General features: G+C 46.0%; 2 protein-coding genes across 2 annotated transcripts in view; one reads left to right on the forward strand and one right to left on the reverse strand.

Annotated features, from left to right (window-relative positions):
• SNX5 (sorting nexin 5) overlaps positions 1–4,908 on the reverse strand; it is a 15,510-nt gene extending 10,602 nt beyond the window's left edge. Inside the window, exon 1 of the mRNA XM_008630356.2 lies at positions 4,792–4,908. Within this exon, the coding sequence (XP_008628578.1) occupies positions 4,792–4,824 (33 nt within the window). The 5' untranslated portion in view covers positions 4,825–4,908. The remainder of the gene's footprint in view (positions 1–4,791) is intronic.
• A 353-nt stretch (positions 4,909–5,261) lies between these two features.
• On the forward strand, positions 5,262–12,856 carry MGME1 (mitochondrial genome maintenance exonuclease 1). The gene is made up of 5 exons (XM_008630357.2): positions 5,262–5,876; positions 8,279–8,882; positions 9,584–9,806; positions 10,208–10,340; positions 11,522–12,856. The coding sequence occupies exons 2-5, from the start codon at positions 8,360–8,362 to the stop codon at positions 11,654–11,656; spliced, it is 1,014 nt and encodes a 337-aa protein (XP_008628579.1). The 5' UTR covers positions 5,262–5,876; positions 8,279–8,359; the 3' UTR covers positions 11,657–12,856.
• The last annotated feature ends 214 nt before the right edge of the window (positions 12,857–13,070 follow it).

Raw genomic sequence — 13,070 nt, forward strand, 5'->3', positions numbered from 1 at the left:
ACCAACATGCTTATGGTCACATGAAGGCTGTGCAGAGCAAAGGGATTAAACATCCATCTCCATACCCCAGGATTGTTCTTTTACCACAGCAGGCATCCAACCCAAGGCTTTCCCAGGTCACCACTCCACCTGAACTCTCTGGCAGCTCCTTCATATCCAGGGGCATTTCTCTGCTAGGATGTCACTGCTTCCTCCCAGGACTCCAGGAAGTAGGGCAAGAGAACTGAAGTTTCCCCATCCAGTCACCAGAAACCAGTCTGTACTCCATACCCTCAAGGGATATAATCCAAGCTCAGCAGCTGGGAAGGGATTATTCCTTACTTGTAGCAGATACCCAAATAGGCACAGAGGACACACAGAGGGGAAACAGCTGGGCTGGGCTGCAAACTGAAACACTCAGCCAAAGCCAGCACAGTACTCTCACCTTCAACTCTCATTTCTCTTTCCCAGAAGCAGCTTCTGGTTAGCCATGACTACAGAAACTGTTGCAGCTTCTCTGACACCTCCCACTTCTAGACTCAAGACTCATCAGTGACTTTCTTTCAGGATTCCTGGGGTTTCTTGAGGATTCAAGCAAAACTACTCCCTGTTCAGCACAGATACTGTCCACCTGTCCAACTTGGAAATTAGAACAAGACAAAGCAGAGCCCTTCACAATAACATAGATATCATATTGGTTAACATTTCTAGGTTTCAGGATGAGAAGATTAAAAATAGATATTATGGTACTGATTAGGACACCATGACAAACACCTGATCTAGAAGCCCAGGAAACATCAGAGATTACTACTGTACCCATTCCAGGTAGAATTTTAGAATTTTGCTTTTTTTCCATTTGTTAGAGATGCTGGGGGAGTGGAAAGCTGGATCACTTCAGTACAATGGTGTGATGACCATCAGCTACCCAGACTTCTGCCTGACAGACATTACATTTCTGATCAGGCCTCACCCAAATGCAAACACATCTTGATGCTTGCAGGCACCCAGTGGAAGGAAATGCCCTCAACCACTGAAGTCTCTTAGTTCTGGCGAGAGGCCTGAGCTGCTGCTTTTACAGTTCCACCCTTTGCAGTTTTAGCATCAGCTCTGGATGACTCGGTGTCACTTCTGCATTCTAACAAAAGAATCTGCCAGTGCAAGCAACTGTGTACAACTTCTGACTGCCAGCGAAATACGCATTTGTTCTCAAAGACAGATTAATCCAGGGGTTTTCCACATAGCCAGGCTCTTGGAAGCAGCAAGGAGCCCTTCCACAAGGGCTCACATGTCAAAGCTTTCTGCTTATTGTCAGCTACCTTTTAAAAACCCTCTCCCCTTACTGATCACCTCCCTGCTGTCATTCAAGCAACAGCCCACAAACAAGACTTCAGTAGTAATTACCTCTGCCACTGCCTAGAATCCATTACTTTTTACAGGGCAGGATTTCTAATTAAAGCTGCTTAGGTGCCCTCCGGAGACCACTAAAAGATCATGATGTTTTCTGATGTTATACAGAGCCCTCCATTCCAGAGGGCCTTGTTTCGACACCCAGGAGTTAACCAGCAGAGAATCTGGCCAGCAGATAGCAGCAGCATTAGCTGCTGGAACTACATTTTAGTCATATTCAGCACAAACAGCTTAAGTTTCCTTTTAATCAGGATGCTAAAAGGACATCTGAAAGTGCACTGCAGGCATGCAGCACTACAGAGCCAACAGAGCACATGTGAAGTTTGGATCTTGCAGCCTTTGTGACAGGTTTGCTGTTACCACTCTGACACTGAGCTGAACAGTCCTGAAGTGGTCTGGTTACACACAGCCAGGAAAATTGAACCAGGGCTTACTTATGCTATAGAAAATGCTTCCCCAAATTTGTGACTTTGGACTGGAGAGCTCCAGTGATGCAAAGGTTTAATTATTTTGCTTAAAACACAGATAAAGAGGGAATAACAGCTCAATGTAATCACACTGAAATGGCATTCCTCAGCAAGTGCAGTGCTTGCCAAGGAAGCAGAAGGCCCAGAGCACCTGTTGCCTCTGGCTGTGCAATAAACTGGCCCTCTCCTGCCAGAGGGATCTCTGCAACGATCTCTGCAGAAACCAGCAGGTCACACCCCTCCTGACAGAGGGAAGGACACTATAAACATTCAAGGATGCCATATTCCAAGCAAAAACCTCACGGGCTCACCCTGTACCACCAGCAGCACACAGGACACCTCCACCCAAGCCACAGCTTCTTCCTCAGTTCGAGGAGTCAAGCAGCAGCTTTGGCCATGCAGGGCAAGCCCCCTGTGTGCCTGCAGAGCACAGCCTGGGGCTGAGCACTCCTGGCCCCGCTCAAATGGAAATTGTGCAGCAGCAGCAAACCCCCAGGCCACAATCAGCATCCCCAAAAATGCTTTCCTGACCTCCTACAGTGAGGCCAGAGCCGGTGGCAGGGAGCCTCAGGAATACAGCAGCCTCACCATGCTGGCTTCACCTTCCATTAGCCCAAACTGCTGGGCCAGCATCGTGGAGGCTGCATGTCCTTGAGCCTGTGTTATCCCTATCCAGGAGCTGTCACCTTGCTAGCAGCTCACCTCCCCACTTGATTTCAGGCCCAGCAGCATGCAGAAGCAGGTTTTTTGCTAAGCACAGGCAAGATCCAGTGTGGCCTCATTCCTTCCAGAACATGCAGCAGAATTTGTCCAGCAGAGAATCACCATTTGTGAGCGATAACAGCAAGTCCCAGGCCATGACACAACATTTTGTCTTCCACTGATTGCTTTGAGAAAGAGGGGCTACAATACATGCTCTCAGGATTTTGATCTAGAACACTTTAACTGCAGACTGAAGCCTTAAAATACCATGAAGTCACTGATATTAAGAAATACCAAGGTATTTACTCAAATAGCTTGGAAGCCCCACTACTCACTTCAAATTCTGAAGTGCCTTTTCCTCCCCCATGACAGATTAAACCTTATTTTCCACTGCACTTCCAATCACCCTTATCCTACCCTCCCTTCCTCTTCCTACATATCCTGATCCTCTCCTGCTTTGCCACCTCAGGGTCAGTTTTTAGTTTATACTTAACAGTGACTCCTATTTAAGTTAATGCCTAATGAAGTTTCCCTTACAGGCACGGGTTTTATCTACTGGTCACACACCAGTCCCATGTTGTTGTTTCTTTGCCTGAACAGGAACAGACAAGATAGGAGCATTTCTATCCTCCCCGGTGCTGCTGGAATCCCAAGACAGCCCTACAACCTAAAACAAGCTAATCTTTGTCCACTGAGCATCAGAGTTTAAAGCTACTCCAGCCCCCACCACGAGAATGCTTTCCCCTCCCCCCGATATTCCTGTCTGAGTTAGAAAGGCACATAAACACTCAAAAGTTACCAATTGCTGCAAGAGAGTTGATGTTTGACCTTCCACTCCACCCCTCACCTGCAGATCCTGCAGGCCTGTAAAGACTCAGTATTCTCCAAGGGCAGACACTTTAACACAAAGAGTTTCACATGCAGCAGAAAAGACTTAAAGCACTGGCCAGCTCACAGCTCAAAGCAAGCTACTAGAAAATGCTTCTTCTACAAACTTCTGCCTGTCCTACTGACTCAGGATTGTTTCAAAACAAGATTCATATGGAAGAGAAGCAGAAAAAATGAAATTATCCAGAAGACGTTAATAAAAGCTGGTGTATTTCTTGCCTCAGCTAATATGCATGCTCCAAAAAGCTGGCGAAAACAGAGACTGAAGAGACTTTCAGCACACCTAACAGCTTAAAACAAAGTCACCTTCCTGCCAGTGAAGCTTAGCCACAGTGCAAAAACCACATGCAGATGTGACAACATGAAAGGCAAATAGGCAACTTGCTGACTCTTCCAGGGCTGCTTTGCCTCCTTTTCAAGGTGTGTTGAGGGTAGTTATTAAACCTTATTAAGAGCAAAAGTTAACCCAGTCAGCTTGTCCAGTAGAAGAGATAATTCCAATCACTGTCTACACTACATAAACATTAATTCACAAAGTTCCTGTTTCAGCATTTTACTTGCATTTCCTCTGAGAAGTTGAGAGTCTTCACATTAGGAAACACCCTGTGCTGCTTCAAAGGGAAGACATGAAGCTCCTTGGCACTTACAGCTTCAACACTTCTCCGGACAAAGGAAACCCAAGCGAGCTGCTGATGTGACAACCACGGGAAAGGGGCACCGCAGGTGAAGTGACAGCTGACAGCCTAATTAACCCAGAGCACACCGCCAGGAAGGCCGGTCACTGACACGCAGGGCAGCTGACCCACTGAGGAAGAGCAAGTTTAACCCCCCCGCAGCACAGTCGCCTACAGCACTTCGCCGGCTGTGCCCAGGGACAGGTCCTGGCGAGCAGGTCCTGCTCCTGCATCACCTGCCAGGCCCAGTTCCCGCAGCTCCAGCGCCCTGGTTATCGCCCTGCTCCTACCTCGGCACAGGAGTGCAACCCGCACTGGCTCACGGCAGCTCCACAGCCCTTCCCTCCTTCCTCCTCCTCCTTCCCACTCCGGCTTTAATCCTCCCCACCCCCCTGTCTTTCCCGGGGCACCTCTCCCTTCAGGCGCTGCTCCCCACGCTCGCCCCGGGCCACCCTGATCCCCCGCCATCAGGAGACGTGGGTGCGCCAAAGGCACGAGGACTAAGGCGACTAATATTTTAAAAACAAACCCTAAACGGAGCAGAAATTAAAAACCTGTCACTGTCCCAGCGCTGCCGGGGGCAGAGGGAGCAGGGAGCTCATTCTCACGCCGCGGGGGCAGCTCGGCTGCGCCCTCACCGCCCGCCCCAGCCAGACCCGGCCCGCCGCCCTCACCTTGTCCTGCGCGTCCCCACGGAGCAGAGCCATATCTCCGGGAGAGGCAACCACCCTCCACCTTTCTCTTTCTCCTCCTCCCCGCCACCTCCTCCCATATAACCCGGGCGGAGCCGCCGCCGCCACACCCCCCGAGGGGCACTCGCCATCTTCGGTGAGGGCAGGGCGCTGTTTGCCTTCATCCAAGATGGCACCACAACGCTTTATTTTTTTTTGTCTTGCATTTAAAGATTTGGGTTCTTTTCCTTATAGCCCTTCAAAGAACACCCAAGAAGCGAGGGGTGGAGCGGGCGCGCCCCTCTTACCACCTTTCGGGGCGCTTCAGCGAAGGGGAAGAGGCTGGCGGCTGGCGTTGCGGGAGAACTACAAGTCCCGTGAGGCAGCGGGCGGCGCATGCGCGATGAGCGCGGCGGAGTGCTCCCCTGGCCCAACCTGCCCCCGGGTCCGGCAGCGAGCGGCCCGCATGGCCGGGCTGCCGTGGCTGGGCATGCCCGCGTCCGGCGGGGCTTCTTGTCCGGAGTGGTTTATCTCCCTCTGCACAAGAGCGGGCTTATCTTATCTGGGATTTTTCAGACACCTGGAGCCCATGTAGAAAGTTTGTCTGCCTGAGGGCACTTGGTGGTCACTGGTGTTGGCCCAGCTCTTTCACAGATCGCAGAAAACGCTAACTTCGTGTTACAGCCCTATTCCCCACTAGTTCCATTCCCAGTGCTGATCTGGGAATGAAGCTTGAACTGGGAACTGAAGCTTGTTGAAGTTACCCTTTGGTTAAGGGTAGCCCTGTGGGCTTGTGCTTTAAACGGGTTGCTAAGTTGTCTCTCTTTGTGCCCTAAACATCCCAAAAGAGGGAGGTGTATTTTTAACCTGGATAGGTTCAGTAATGTAGTTTGCAAACTGCAGGGAACTCACAGTTATACCTTCATCAGTGGGTTTGTTCTCCTCAAATTAGGGACACTGGGCAACAGATCTGTAGGTGTGTTTAGCAGTGCTCTTTTTCTGAAGTAAGCCAGTGCTTTGTTTTCTTGCTGGATAGGTGGCTGTGGAGAAAAACCCATACTGGTTATTGTCTGAAACCACAGTTGCAGGTAGGTTTTTATGGATGTAATGCTTTATATTTCCTTCCGTTAAACCATTCCTATCCTGGAAGAAAACTGCCTCAGTTGTGTTAGCTCAGTTATTGTTGGAGCTGCAAAGTCAACTTGCTTGGGAAAGTTAAGTCCTCCTGATTTTTTTTTTTTTTACCTCCAGATTACTTTAATTTTTTTTTTCTGTTCTCTGGTGTGGCTCATCGTGCAACACTTGATGCAATTCTGCCAGTCTTCAATACAAATGCCTTCAGAGAGAAGGGAGACACTTCCCTAGAGGGAAATCTCAGTTAAATTCTGTTATTTATGTGCAAGAGTAGATCCCAACCACTCCATTTGTTTCTTGTAAGTTATCTGCACAGAAGTGCCACTGTGATTTCTTGAAAAACACATGATTCTTTATTCAGCTGGGCACAAGGGTTCCATATTTCTAAGCAATCCTAGAACCTCTTTCTTTTTATAAAACGGGACAGCAGCTGGCAAACTCTCCCTTTCCTGGTGGTTCTGTTCATACAGTGCACAAACATTTCCTCAGGTATTGGAAATTCCACAGGTGTATTCCCCAGCACAATGTAGGCTGTTAACTCAAAATTCAGACTATTCACTGAAGCATTGTGTTGCAGTAAATTAATTCTAGAGCTCATAAGATTCCATATTTCAATAGCTCCGTGATTCAAAACACTGATCTGGTATAAATTTATTCCTTAGAACGTGTTGAGGGAGCAGCTTACTACAGGTGAACTTATGCTGAATCAGTTATCCTCTTGCTTCCTGCAGCTGGCATAAAGCCAGAATAAACTTCTTCTTTTGTGCTGTGGCTTTATGGAACAAAGCCGCAGTCACTGGCCCAACGTTTTCTGATAATAATCTTCAAATAATAGCCCAAGAAACTACAGGCTTGGATACTGTTAACACTGGAATAAGAACATGTTTTTCCTCTTTTATTTTAAATCCCAGCTCTAGCAGCTCTATTTAGAGGTAAGCCCTAAGAGAGGAGAGATTAATTTTTCTGCACTGCTTTTTAGGATTTGCTGTTGAGAGGTTACTTTTGTATCAGTTGCATGCCACCAGGTTACAGCACAGGTTGTATTTGCCCAAGCCCCCCAAAGGGTGTGAGAATGTAAAGCCAGTGAGGAGAAAAGCAGCGTACCTGCCTGCTCCTGATTAAACTGGTACCCCTGCATGGCTTTGTCCTTCACAGCTGAAGGACAATATTTATGGATCCCGAGTCCCAAGTCTCAGCCTCCTTCTGGGAGATGCCTTGTTCTAATCAGCTGCCCCGTTTTTGGAAACTTCTGTGACAGATGCTCACCCCCACACCGTGCCCACTGCAGCTCTGGGATCTGTCCACACAAAATAACTCCCCGTGGTTTTGTTTCCCGTGGCGCCCACGGCTCGGGCGGCGTGGGAAGCGCTGTGTGAGGAGTGTGGGGAAGGAAGAGAGCAACGTGGAAGGATTGTCAGGAACAGAATGCTGCTGTTAGCTGGCAGTGAGCAGGGATTCTGTCTTTGCAGTGGATGGAGGGAGCTTTGGAATGGTAAATAGATCACTTCAGTAGGAGAATGGGGCCTCAATTCTGCGTGTGAAATGCTGCTATGGAAGTGTTGCATTTTATCCATGTGCAAAAACCTTCCTAGGGCTCAGCACTGCAGTTCCAGTGCAGCTCTAGCAGGTGTGCTGAGACTGGTATTGCTTGTATGCTGTTCTTGCTTTTAAATTTCCTAAGTGTGTTAGAGCATAGCTATGGTTGAAACTTGGTTTAGAAAAATACTTTTATATTTTATTCTGAACTTTAAAAAAAAAATCTTTGAATCTGAAAATACTCACAGTGCATCTGGTTTCTCTTTGGCTTTTCTAGCTTCAAGTTTCACAGTTGTATATCCTGCTGTCTGTTTTCTCCTAGGTATACAAAAGAAAGATGTGGGTTTATACCCCATAAGGTACCTTGTCCCCACAGTCCCCTTAAGTTGGTCATTCACTATAAACTTAAAAGTTTTAATACCTCACAGCAATGGATTAGCTTCAGTCTCCTCTCTGTAGCTTTTATTTCCCCCTCCCTCTTTTGGGGGGTTGTTTGTGGCAGATCAGGTTTTTGTGCCTACCTCCATGGCAGTTCTGATACTGTTGCTGTAGGGATGTCCTGTGATGCAACTTTTGCTGCTTGCAACAAATCTTCAAGTGTTTCAGATTTCAGATTTGTCAGGCCAGCAGCTGTTCTTTTCGGGAGCATTTCCTCTTTTCCTTGCTCATTGAGTCTTTCTCTTATTTATCTGAAGAGTAAAGGTGGTACAAGGTGTTTGAAGACACTTTGGGCATAGCAATTCTTTGTTTGGCAAAGGGCAAGAATAGGATGGTGGCAGAGTTTTGTGACTCTGGAAATCACAAATTTCTTTTTCCACAGGAGGAAAAAATATGGTAACCCACAGACTGTTCCTGACAGAAGGAAGAAAACTCTAACTGCTCACAAACACTTCTTGTCAGGATGCAATTCCTACAGATCCTGTCCAGGAAAGCAGGGAGCCTGGAAATGCTTTTTCAAATACCGTTTTGCCAAAAGCAATTCCCATACACGTGTCTGTCTACCTCTGCATGTGTTTATAGTAAAAAGAAAAAAGGAAACAGTTATGAACAAGTCGACCAAGAAAAATACAAGAACTTGGTCCACTCTGTTACATCCTACAAAACCAGTGCCCAAACACCAGAGACAATACTTGAGGAGGACAATTGGTTATATGGGCCACCAAATAAACACAGACCTCCAATTAAAGCTGGGACAAAAACTCCCAAGAACTGGGTTCCTTTAATAAACCCCAGCAAGAGAATTCTTCCTGTCAGCAGTGATTCAAATGTCCCCATGAAAATCGGGTTACAAAGAGCAAAGATGCCCAGTGTTACCCGCATCCTTCAAGAAACCCTCTCTCCACAGCAAGTCTTTTATCTGGAAAGATGGAAGAATAAAATGATAGAGGAACTTGGAAAAGAGGGATTTGAAGAGTATACCAAAAGTAAGTCTAGCCACAGTGTGATTGCAGAGTAGAAGCAGTATGGATTTCTGGCAGGTACATTAGGCCAAGTGGTTTGGAAATCCATGAAGTTGTTTCCATTTCATGAGAGCATGTTGTGAGTGTACCTGTTACCAATGAGCCTAAGCTCTGGTCTTTGTTCTAGGACCAGGAAAATGGATTTAGCAATTTGTGGAAAACAAGAATCAGACTGTAAACATACTTTGCTCAATTCTTTCTGACTTCCCTTTAGTTCTCTATTTGCCAGTATCTATTTAGAAATTGATATTTTCCAGCTGGTATTACTGAGCCTCTTTGCTGTTACAAAGCTGCTTGGTGACAAGATGGAAATAGGCATTTTGAACTCCTAAAATGCTGAGTGTTTAAAAACCAGTGTGCCCTGCTGTTTATGGTGAAGTTTTTCAGTAATTGTTTAGTTTATCCAGTGTATGTATGAGTAATCAATGAGACTAAAAAAAATAAAGTAAGCATTAATATAAGGGATATATTTTATTTATATATATTTTCATTTATTTATAATTTTACTATTGACAATTTATTTTCTGTTTCTTTTCCTTCTCCCCACACCCTCAAAACTTTCAGTACAAAAACCAGGACTGGTTTAAGAGCTGCATTGTGTAAAGTGTAGGATACAAATCTAAAGTAGTGTCTAAAATGTGAGGGGGTTTTCCCATTTTTCTTAGATCTTTTTCTCCAGGGAGAGCTCTTCCATTCAGCTTTGGAATCAATTTTCCTGTCTGAAGAGAAGGCAGCTAAGGAGCAGGGCAAAGATGATGTCGTGGCTGGCTACTTATCCAGCGTGGAACATGTCTTGGGAGACATCAGCGAGGTGAAGGCTCTGGAAAGCGGAGTTCAGCACGAGACCCTGCAGTACCTGGGCCTGGTCGACTGTGTGGCCAAGTATCGGTGAGGTGCCCTTCCCTCAGACTCCTGTGGTGCCCCTGGTGTTCTGGAGGCCGGGGTGTGATTGGGGGAAGCTGGACAGAGCTCTAGGACTGGCAAAATGGAGGAACTCCCCTGGATGAACCTGCTCTGTTTTTTCTGGTGGAGAGTTCCTTACTGCAGAAGGGACAGGTTTAAGCAATCATCAGCGCTTTCCAGGAACTGTGGCAGGTTTTAGTAAGCTTTGGTTTTTAGGATCAAAACTGCCAGCGAAAGAGACTTGTTTAGAGATAATAATGAGCAACATGACATCAGGGTGAAACAGGCTGAGAGTGAGAAGTCTGTATGTGCTGTGTCATCCCTGTTTTCTCACTTGTGACCAAACTGAAGTTTAAAGCATTGTCCTATTTTGTTCTCCTGTGCAGGGGCCGATTGTGTGTGATCGACTGGAAAACTTCGGAGAAACCAAAGCCATTTCTGCAGAATACTTATGACAACCCATTACAGGTTGCAGCATATATTGGAGCCATAAATCATGATGCCAATTATGACTTCCAGGTCAGTAGGCCTGCTGCATGTCGAGACAAGCAGCAACACCTGTGTTATCTTCATTTCTTCCTGCCTGTAGAACCTGCTGTCCGTCATGCATGTGTTGGTAGGATTTGTAACAAAGGAGCCCAGTCCTAGATCAGGTTAAGCTGGCATACTGTGAAATAATTCCACTACTCCTGCTAATCCTGCTGCCCTTGGCTGCCAGTAGTGAATTTTCAGTGGTTTTAAGGAAGTGCTCAGTGGAACCAAGGGATGCTTAGATGAACTCCCAGGGACTTGGCATCTGGGTGATCCCCTGTGCTCTGTCCTGTGTGTTTTTTTCCTTGTGTCAAGGGTAGGAAGAGGCAGGGGAAGAAATAAAGCAAAAGAGCTTGCAAACAAGAAAATGGTGAGGGAGGGCCTTACCTGCATCGTGTCTTGCTGAATCCCACTAGCAAATTAAGGACTAAGTGTTGCACTTGTGTCTGGAAGCTGTACTGTTTCCTCAGGGAAAAGTAGTGAATCACTTCATCAGAAGACAGTGGAATAATGTTTTTAAAGACTCCAAAAGCATTTCTAGCCTGTCTGCTTGGCCCGAACAATTTTTACCTCAATACAAATATTGAAGGGAGGAAATACGAAGCAGAAGAGAGCAGGTTGATTCATTTGCTGTGCAAAGGACTTTCTAGAATACTGTAGAGGTCAGTAAACACAAGCACAATCTACAGACATGATCCTTACAGAGTGAAATATGGGCTGGAATTCTGCCATTAGCTTCCTGCCCCCCCACTGCCAGTGGCTGTTTAGGATTTGGGATTTGTCAGGTATGAAAGATGTCAGAACATACCTAAGTAACCATTTTTATCCAGACTGAAGCTGGAGAGTGGCACCAGTCTGGTTGTATGGCCCCAGGCAAAGCCCCCTCAGTCTCTAGCAATTTTCCTGGCATCTGCAGGATTTAAATATCACTCATCCTCAGAGTTCATGTCCCCTGGTTTCCACTGAAGTTACTCAGAACTTTGTGCTTGGGGTTTTTTGGAGCGTTTGAATTTTAAGTTTCCAAGTGTTTTATGGTGAGCTATTGCCCCTTTTTATTCCTCATGTCTTGCGTGAGATGTGTATGTTAGGAAGATGTTTTGCAGTGAGGTTTAGCTCTTTGGGTTGCCTACAAATGTTGGATTTCTGCCAGCCCCCTGTTTGTGCTGCAGGTTCGCTGTGGGCTCGTTGTGGTTGCCTACAAGAACGGCTCTCCAGCACATCCACATTTCATGGATCCTGACCTGTGCTCACAGTACTGGAGTAAGTGGCTCTTGCGCCTGGAAGAGTACATGGACAAAAACTGACCCAGACTAAGCACGAGCAAATGGTCTGAGCACAAAGACAAAGGAAGAACCTTTTTTTTAAATGTACCACTTTCCTATTCTTTTTTGAGTAACTTTGGCTAATTTCTTACTAGCAGGGTTCCCCTCCCTCCCCTCCCAAAAAGGTGAGCAACTTTCAAATGGGGAATATCTGTTTGCTTATACTGTAGGTGACCTCAGTGGTCCAGGCAGAACAAAGCCAACTTATTTAGCCTCTTTTTTATCCCACACAGTTTATACAGCCTGAGGTTGATAGAAGAGTTTCTATCATCAAGTAAAAATGCTTGATCAAATCATCTTTCTTTTGTGATTTTTGAGGAAAAAAAAATGTTGCAGAACTGAGTCTTTGAAAATGAAGTTGGTGAACTAAAGCAAGACAACGTCTGCAATGTATGAGCTGAGAGAAATGCAAATGATAAAGAAATTGATATGGTAGACTGGGTTTCAGTCAGTTCTCGCTCATGCCATCATCAGGCTTGTTACTATTTGTGTTTTTTCTTACAGCTACAGCTGGAAAACCTGTGCTGAGGGTTTTAATGAAATAGCTCTTATTTAGAATACTACAGCAAAGTGACCACTTAACAAAAGTGGCTCAGAAAGGGAGGAACAGAATTGTAACCAATGCTCACAGAAATTTCCAGCAAGTGTTCTGAGAGGTGGGAACATTAGCTGCTGCTAGTGGCTCCTCCTGCAGGTTTCTTAACAGCCAGCCCACAGAACAGCACTGTGAAACGGGCTCTGTGCCTTGGCTTGTGAGCTCTGTGCTGCCACTGCCTTGAGCTCTCCTGACTGCTGTGGGTGTGATCCAACATGGAGCCCACCCCTGTGGAATGATCCCCAGTGTCACGTGAGTTTCTGTATCAAAGCAGGCCTGTGGCTGTGAAGCCAGGCCTTCTGAGGGGTGAAGAGCTGCTGGTTGGGTTTCTGTTTATGGGTTTCTGTTTGTTTGGGTTTGTTTGGTTTTTTTTCCAAGTAAGTTTGTGAATAAATGTTTTGAAACAGAACTTTTACTTTTGAAGCATATAAAATCAGGTCTGTAAAGCAGAGAATAAGCCTTGATCATGTCAGGCAGTGCTGCTCTGGAAAGCTTTTTTCCTCATTCTCTTTGTCTTCTATGAATTGTATGTATGGATTTTCACAAGACTGCTGCAGCTTACAAATAAAATTTTGACCAACCCCTAAGCTTCAAGAAAATCAGCCAGAACCATAGCTAAAAACCCAGAAATTTAAACCTCTGTGCTGCTTAGTCTTGTGCCTCCAGATTACTGAACTGTGGAAATTTGTGCAGTGAAACTGAGTTAGAGTGGTACTTGCTTATTCAAACCTGGCCTAGTGATGTCATAACTGCTTAATTAGATTTCTAAAAAGACAAACCATGGGGACTGAAAAGCTGGTT

This window comes from Corvus brachyrhynchos, unplaced genomic scaffold (genome assembly GCF_000691975.1).
Source record: "Corvus brachyrhynchos isolate BGI_N302 unplaced genomic scaffold, ASM69197v1 scaffold101, whole genome shotgun sequence".
Lineage (NCBI taxonomy): Eukaryota > Metazoa > Chordata > Aves > Passeriformes > Corvidae > Corvus > Corvus brachyrhynchos.

What these genes read in the sequence shown, in the direction of transcription:
- MGME1 (XM_008630357.2), top strand. Translation starts at nt 8,360, where the DNA reads ATGCAATTCCTACAGATCCTGTCCAGGAAAGCAGGGAGCCTGGAAATG. An exon ending in ATTTGAAGAGTATACCAAAA is followed by an intron (nt 8,883 to 9,583) that starts GTAAGTCTAGCC and finishes CATTTTTCTTAG; the next exon opens with ATCTTTTTCTCCAGGGAGAG. An exon ending in GACTGTGTGGCCAAGTATCG is followed by an intron (nt 9,807 to 10,207) that starts GTGAGGTGCCCT and finishes TCTCCTGTGCAG; the next exon opens with GGGCCGATTGTGTGTGATCG.